Source organism: Mesocricetus auratus, unplaced genomic scaffold (assembly GCF_017639785.1).
Source record: "Mesocricetus auratus isolate SY011 unplaced genomic scaffold, BCM_Maur_2.0 Super-Scaffold_4256, whole genome shotgun sequence".
In the NCBI taxonomy this organism is placed as follows: domain Eukaryota; kingdom Metazoa; phylum Chordata; class Mammalia; order Rodentia; family Cricetidae; genus Mesocricetus; species Mesocricetus auratus.
The window spans coordinates 59,232,841-59,240,834 of record NW_024429182.1 but is presented as its reverse complement, the minus strand read 5'-3'; the positions used below and the strand labels follow the sequence as shown (position 1 = coordinate 59,240,834).

Sequence of the window (7,994 nt, the reverse complement as noted above, 5' to 3'; positions counted from 1 at the left end):
GCTGCTCAGTGAATCCTCTTTTGAAACAGTTTAAAGAAAATAATGGAGGTGTCTCTCAGCAATATTTTTGGAGATCAATCCAGTCAAATTGTCAATAAATATATTAACCATCACAACCACGCATCATTGACATGGTCCTCTATTACCTGCTATTTTTCTCCATACTGCTTACCTCATCTGTTTATGTTTTTAACCATCTTTTCTGTATTAGTCACATGACCCTAAGTAAGATATCGAGTCTTTGAAATGTTCAGTGTATACATACTCACACCCAAAGGAATGAATCTGATAAGCTCTTTATTTCTGAGTTCATGACACAGTGGGCTGAGCTCATTAACATACAATATGCAGTGTTGAATAATAGCAACTCTTGAAGGATGGTCAGGTTACACAAAATTCATTTAGGCAGGAGAGATGCTGAGGTACAAGTTAGAGCTGTGATTTAGCAAACCTGTATAATGACATAGGGTCTGAGAACAGGCCATCACGCCAGTCTCTGGTTCTGGGCAAACATTTATCAATGTTGGAGTCAGGGAAGGTTCTATAGGGATCATAGGCTTTCAGAACCAGCTAATAGCTAAGGTCCCCTATGAACATTTTCTTCCCTCAAACAGGTGGATGAATCAAGCATCAGAGCAAACTGTGGGATAACAGTAAGAAAGATGAAAACAGTCTAATTAGGCCAGCAAATGTCTAAAACAAGTGTGATCAGGGTTCACTACTCTTCATCTCTGTAATCATTCATCTCAGCCTTATATGCAGAGTGTTAAAAATGGGGTTCACTAAAAGGATTGTACTCACAATTTAACTAGATTTGATTCAGTGAGTCATAGAAACATCTTAACATTGAATAACATTGAACTTGTAAGCATACAATTCTATGTACAAAGCAGAAATGGTTAAAATTACCCAAATCATTCAAAAGTCTAGAACTCCAGTATTATCTGATAGACAGTATGCTGTTTCTTCACTCAGGACATGACTTAGCCTGTGTCTCCCAGAATCAGGAGATGTAAAAGAAGGTCTTAAGTAATCTCTTTAGCTCTTTGCCCACTGTTCAAGAGTTCTTCTCCAACTCAAAGTCATCAATGGGGAAATAAAAGTTTTTTAAAGGATGCTTTGAATTCCTTGTTTCTCATGGTGTAGATCAGGGGGTTCAGAGAGGGGGTCACAGTGGTGTATAAAACAGCAATGGCCTTGTCCAGGAGCCCAGCAGTTCCTAGGGCTGGTCGGACATATGTATATAACACAGTGGAATAATAAAGGGTGACCACAATCAGGTGGGCAGAGCAGGTGGAGAAGGCACGCCTCTTGCCCTCAGCTGAACGGATGCGCAGGATACTGGCAATGATGAAGCCATAGGATGTCATGGTCAATAGGAAGTTCAGGCCAGATAGGAACATGTCTGCAATGACAGTCATGGTGTCATTGATAAAGGTGGGACTACAGGACAGCATGAGCACAGAAGGGATCTCACAGAAGAAATGTGTGATGAGATTGGGACCACAGAAGGACAGCGGTAACACCAGACAAGTGAGCACCAAGGCATTGAGAGCCCCTGTGAACCACACAAAGGTTGCAAGGGCCACACAGGCCCTGCCATTCATGAGGGTTCCATAGTGCAACGGCCAACAGATTGCAAGATAGCGGTCATAGGCCATGGCAGAAAAAAGCAGAAGCTCAGAGCTCAGGACCAAGGTGAAGACAAACATCTGTGTGAGACATCCCCCATAAGATATGGTGCTCTCTGTCACCAGGCTCTGCAGGACCGTGGGCAGGACAGTCACAGTGCAGATCACATCCATCAAGGCAAGGTTAACTAGGAAGAAATACATGGGAGTGTGGAGGTTGGGACTTCTGTGAATAGTTGTGATAATCAGGCCATTGCCAGCTATGGCCACTGTCAATAAGGTAAAGAAGAAGCAGAAGAGGGCATCTTGGACCCAGGGGTCATCCACGAAGCTTTGCAGGATAAACATGGTCACAACTGACTGGTTCTCAGGAACCATGGCTAACACTGTCTGTGTTCAGGATGGGAGTTGTAGCTTGGGTCTCTGGGAAAATAAAAGTGAGCTTTATTATGATTAACTAAAAATATTTTAAATTTCACTTACCAATCCATTCTGTGTAATGTAAAGAACCTGCTCACATGCTAAAGGAAATAGCAGGCCTAGGACACACCCCACATAAGCTCTGTCTGTGAACATGGGTGAACCCTGAATGCAAGGTCCCTGAACATATTGTTCCATATGTGCTGCACCGCATCCCACAAGGAAGGAGAGATGATCATCCTTGTGAGAACCACCCAGGACACAGTGACTGGAGACTGTGGTATAGATGCTGGGAAGACATGATTAGTCATCAGTGGGGCCATGGAAGGGTGTATGGCGAGTGGTACTGCCTGCTTCTCTGAGAGTGTGGGGAATAACATACAGAGCATTAATTGAATGACAGACTCTCTGCAGACAGAACAAATGTGGTCTTTGACAATGTGGCTTCTCCTGCAGGTAACAACAATGGCCCCAGATTTTTTTCTATTTTGGACCTCTAGTCCACTAGGACCTGAAGCTAGGGGACAGCATTCAAGACTCATACCCAACCTGAGGAGGCGAATAGGGTCTCCTGTGGATCCTAGGCTGTCTCTCAAACCCTTGAGTCATAGGAACTCAGCTGGTCCCATACCCAGCTCCTGCAAGGCTGCTCAAAGAGCCATCTAAAGGTACCAAACAATCCCTGTAGGAGTCCACATTACCAGTCCCTGTCCAGAGGGAACACACAGATCCTGAATGATGAGAAAGCAGGCCTCTGTTGAGAAAATATGGAGGTATGGCAACCCATATTGGGGCCTGCTGGACTGTGTATGCACTGGTCACTTGCCACTTTGTGTTACCAGACTCTACCAGCAAGGGTACAGTGAGGATAAGTCCCTGGGTGTGAGTTACGAATCAGAAGTTAAGACCAGGCTGACAGTGACAGGTAACACTGTGATATGATATGTGAAAGGCACCCAGTATAACAGGCTGCTCTCACCCAACTATCAAATCAGGATGAAAAATACATTTCAGGTTTCACAGTAGAGAATTTCACATGTTTTCAGAGAATATTCTAAAACAGAAAATAATCTTGGGCACTAATTTACTGGTGCTCCCCCCAATATATGTGCCACTCCCAGTGCTCTGTCTCACAGTGCTTCAGAGGGGTTTGCACGGAAGAGGGGTGTGGGTTGGTGACTATGCTGTGCTGTCTCTGGTGCCTTTCTAAAACCAGCAAATCAAGCTCATTGTGATGGTGGCACAGTGTGGGCTGGAAGGCCTGGGAATCTTCTCCTGGGGTCAATATTCATTGTTTGCTTTCACAGGACCTCAGACCAGGATGCACACAACAAGTAGCCCTCCTGTTTCACAAAGAACTCTAACAGTCATTGGGACGTGGCTGCAGTGTGTACTTGCTGTCCCTGAACAATATGAGCAATAGATCCAGCTGCCAGAGTTAGCAGATGAAATACAGGAAGCTAAGATAAGCAAGAGCACACTTTCAAAAACTTGTCTTAAATCCTGCCCAGGAAATCCCACTTCTAAATGGCATTTGTTACCGCTCTAAAATGCAATATAATCTGGACTTCATCTACTTTTTAAAATACTGATGTCCACTCAGGTCCACACATCCCTTACCTTATGTGTATTTGAGGCCAGTAGCAACTGAGGATGCCTCTGGGTCAGCATTCTCACATCTGAGAGATGAGCCACCATGTCAAACCACATGAGACTGTGCTCCCTGTCCCACACTTACCTCTAGTATATGCCCTATAGTTGCAGTCACAGATGAGGCAGGAGCAGCTTGCTGTCTGTGTTGTCTAGACAGCCTGACAAGATAAGAAGCAAGTAAGTTTCAGGGTCATTCCTCCTCCTGGGGAAAGTGTAGTGGCCTCTGCAGGTTATCCCCATTGGGACGATGACAAAATGTACATTGTTCACATGTGCCCCAGATTGCTAAGGAGTTGATGCAGGAATTCCTGCTGTATTGTATCCCTAAATTTCTCCAATCATCCCCAGTCAGCTATCAATTTGAGGGATTGATACCTACTTCCTCCAAGAGTGTAACTAGTGTGTTTCTCCCATGTTTTTGTGTAGTTGTGAGCATGGGAAGAACATATCTCAGTTTCCAAAAGTTGGGAATCATACCAGTGTGACACCTACCTGTAGGTCCACAAGTATGGGACTGGGTATCCAGCAAAGTATGTGAAAAGGAACCTGGAGGGATGGGAGAGAGACAGAGACAGACATACAGACAGACAGACAAACAGAGAGAGAGAGAGAGAGAGAGAGAGAGCAATTGTACTATAACTCAACTCTCCAGCCCTTTATCTCACCTCACTTCTCTGCAATAGCACCTGGACTTGTTGATTTCCTCTGTGGATATTAGAAACATCCATAGGAATACATTTATGTTCTGACATCAGAGACCCTACGGCTCCAACCGGCCCCCATATAAATGATCTCTTGATGGAACACCTGACAGGAAAGAAAGGGGTCCTAGCTCACTTAAGCAGCAAGATGAATCCCTAAGACTTTGACACAGGGTTGGTGACCCCTGCCCAGAGAGATGCATCTGAACCCTATAGAAGAGAGTCATCTAGGTCATGTCCTCACCACACCATTTGGGCTTCACACGGCTTTGTCCAGAGGAGTACAGAGGTGTCTGTCAGCTTCAGGTAATCCCGGCTTTAATCTACATAGCTTTGGCTGGGTGATGCAACCCAAGGCAGCCATAGCCCCATGAGAGCCCTACCCCAGGGCCCTGGCTGAAGTGGCCTTGCAACTATCTGTGAAGTTTAGAGTGGAAAGTGGAGGTGGAGAGGACTTGGCCCCAAGGGCTGATGGAAAAGGCACAGGTTCTGCTTACTGTGAGCTCAGGTGCTTTCCCAGATGGAGCTTATTCTTCACTCCAATCTCAGTTGAAAACACAGCAGGGAAGGCTCAGGGTCAGATGGTCACTGGCTTAAGCTCACCAGGAAAAGTTCTCAGATTTCTCCAACTTTATGGGCCAACACTACCTGCATTTGAGGCTTTGATGACCAAGTTTGTGAGGGAAAGGAACAGCCTACTCATTGTACCCTGACCTTAGCAGACAGAGGTTGAGTGTGAATGTGAGCCTGAACAGATAGGAGTCCAAGGTGTTCTGTTGCATGCCTCAGGCCCCCAGGAGCTGAGGGGAGTTGTAGACACATCAGATGTTGCTATGAAAGCCTAACTCCTCAAAAAAGGGCTAGCCGTGTGCCCTCAAATGGATTTACTTCCCCAGTGTATGTTCTCACATTTTCTTCCCAAGACAAAGGTTCTGGGATGTCAGATGTCTTCAGTTTCAGCAGATACAGAAACAGAATATAGCTGGAAATGGCATCCTTGGTTTTGGGAGGGTTTTGTTTTTGTTTAAAATTCAGAAGCAGTGTAAGCATTTAAAATTAATTTTAAAGTCTATAACCTTAATACTTATAACACACACACACACATGCGCATGCACGTTTTAGGACAGAAATTTCCCCTTTTTTCTGTTTGTAGTTGCCAATCCATTATAGTCTGAAATCCTCATCAGCAACAGCATTTTGAGAGAATTCTAGACTTACAGAGGAGCTGACAAAATACTATATGCACCCTTTTTCTAGCCTCTTTGCAACCCTTTGTGTCTGCCCCAGATACCTGTAAAGACCCTCTGTCTGGAACCCCCAGAGGCTACACTAGGTAGGGGCTGAGGTAGGTGTTTCTCACTCTTGTTTCTGTCCCCCATTCCAAAATCCCCAGTCTCATCCCCAGCCCTATAGCAGACTGACTGAAGGGGCCTGTCCTCCCATTCCACATCTAACCCTGGGGGACTCGACCAAACCTTGGCGTGGACCCAGTTGTTCTGCCTATAGACCCTTTCACCCCCTTTCTTCTGCACCTGGCCCATCCCCATTCCTTCCTTTGAAGCCCTAATACCCAGAAATGCTTTCTACTGGACCCCAGTGGTGGTACTTGGTAGGGATTCTGGTAGGTGAATCACACAATCCTTCCTGCCATTGATTTTTCCCCTCTCACCAACTCCTTATAACAACCTGCTCAGAGGTCCCTTTACTCCCACTTAAACTATATTAATTGAGATGCCAACTCTTGATTCAGACCTATGGTCCCCTAATATTTTCATCTCTGTCTTTCCAGATAATTCTTTGGTTTACATTAGCCTACTTCCAGGATCCTCTCTTTCCAGCACACTTCCAACTCCTTGGGGACCCCAATTGTAGGTGTGAACAGGATCCCCTTAGCCATGAAGCCCCATTCAGCCTTTTTTCCTTGCCGACATCTATCCCACTCTGCCACGCAGTGACATGCACAAGCACTCCCTACTGGGCTATCCACAGCTTTGGTAAGATCCAGGGAGAACAACTAAAGAAGGCACCAAGTTATATAACATAGTTGAAGAACAAAAAAAAGACTTCAAAACAATTATGAATATGTTCAAGGACTTAAATAGTATGTGAACAAATTCTTTAATGGAATCTGAAAACACAAATAGTGGAATGACTTTAATGACAACTCATGACATGAAAGAAGAATTTAACAAAACAAGGCAAACAAACAGAAACGCTAAATGCAAGCTTCTCTGGCAGGTACTTTGGGGAAAGGACCAGTCCAGCAGGTCTCTTCCCAGGGCTAAGCAGGATGGTGAATGTTGATGACTCAGACCCTCCCCACATGAGTTACCGGAGAGAAAATACACACTGAGTTGGGAGTCTGTCAAAGCAGGATCTCAATTTATTTTAACAGGTATGAACTTATATAGGTCTAAGGTAGGGCATGGGAATCATGGGATAGGGTCAAGTGACGTGAGGAGTAAGGGCAAATAATATGCCACCAAGCTGGCAGGTAGCTGGGCAGGGGGCAATCTTACATCAGACCTGGCTGAGTCACCCCCACGTGAAGTTTACAGGTCAGAGACAGGTTGCCAAACTCTAGCCAGACTCAGGAGGTTACACTGGACCTCACATCTGAGCCTTTTTTTAGGCCCAACAACTAAAGAAAACCCAAACTGAGATAAAACTGGAAATAAAAAGTTTAGGTAGTGAAAAATAAAAACCTCAGAGATAAGCCTCACCAATAGAGTACTAGACGTGGAAAAGAGAATCTCAAAAGTTGAATATAAGTACAATGGATACTACAGTCAATCAAATGTTAAATCTAAAAATTTCCTGACACAAAACATCCAGAAAATCTGGGACACTATGATGACTAAATATATGGGATAGAAGAACAAGCTAAAACTTAGGCAAGATTCAGAGAAAAGATTTTCAACAAAAACATAGAAGAACTTTTCCCTAACCTAAAGAAGGAGGTGCCTTTCAATATACAATAAGCTTACAGAACACCAAATAGACAGGAACAAAAAAACCTCTCTATGACACATAATAATCAAACACTAAATGTACAGAAAAAAGGAAGAATATTAAAAGCTGTGGTGATACATTATTTATGATTTATTAGAGTTTGCCTGATTATTCAGAAAGCAAAGTCAGCCACAAACTACAGAGATCAGGCAGTGGTGATACACACATTTAATCTCAGGACTCAGGAGACAGGCAGATAGATCTCTCTGAGTTCAAGGCCACCCTGGCCTACACAAGAGTGAAAAGTAGCATAGCTCACACCTTTGATCCCAGCATTTGGGATTGCATGACTTTATTCCCAGCACTGGAGAGGTGGAGACAAGAGTGATATGGGAAGAGAAAGGAATATGAGGAGGAGGAGACAGGAACTGAGATCCTTTGCCTCTGAGGATTCGTGGAGACAGGACAGCCCTTTCAACCTGAGGTAGAATAAGAGCTAGTGGCTGGAAGCTTTGCTCCTCTGACCTTCAGCTTGAAGCTTGGACACCAATTTCTCTCTGGGTTTTAGTTTTTGTGTTACAAAAAGCTGCAAAGGAGAAAGAGTAAGAAACATATAAAGGCAGGCTGTTAGAATAAC

At 44.4% G+C, this 7,994-nt stretch overlaps 1 protein-coding gene across 1 annotated transcript; it reads right to left on the bottom strand.

Moving 5' to 3' along the window:
* Positions 1-280: 280 nt before the first annotated feature.
* LOC121134512 (olfactory receptor 13G1-like) lies at positions 281-4,244 on the bottom strand. The gene is made up of 3 exons (XM_040732947.1): positions 4,197-4,244; positions 3,790-3,862; positions 281-2,054 (listed from the first exon to the last, which is right to left on the bottom strand). Exon 3 carries the CDS (start codon positions 2,007-2,009, stop codon positions 1,086-1,088), a length of 924 nt encoding a protein of 307 aa, XP_040588881.1. The 5' UTR covers positions 2,010-2,054; positions 3,790-3,862; positions 4,197-4,244; the 3' UTR covers positions 281-1,085.
* Between the last annotated feature and the right edge of the window lie 3,750 nt (positions 4,245-7,994).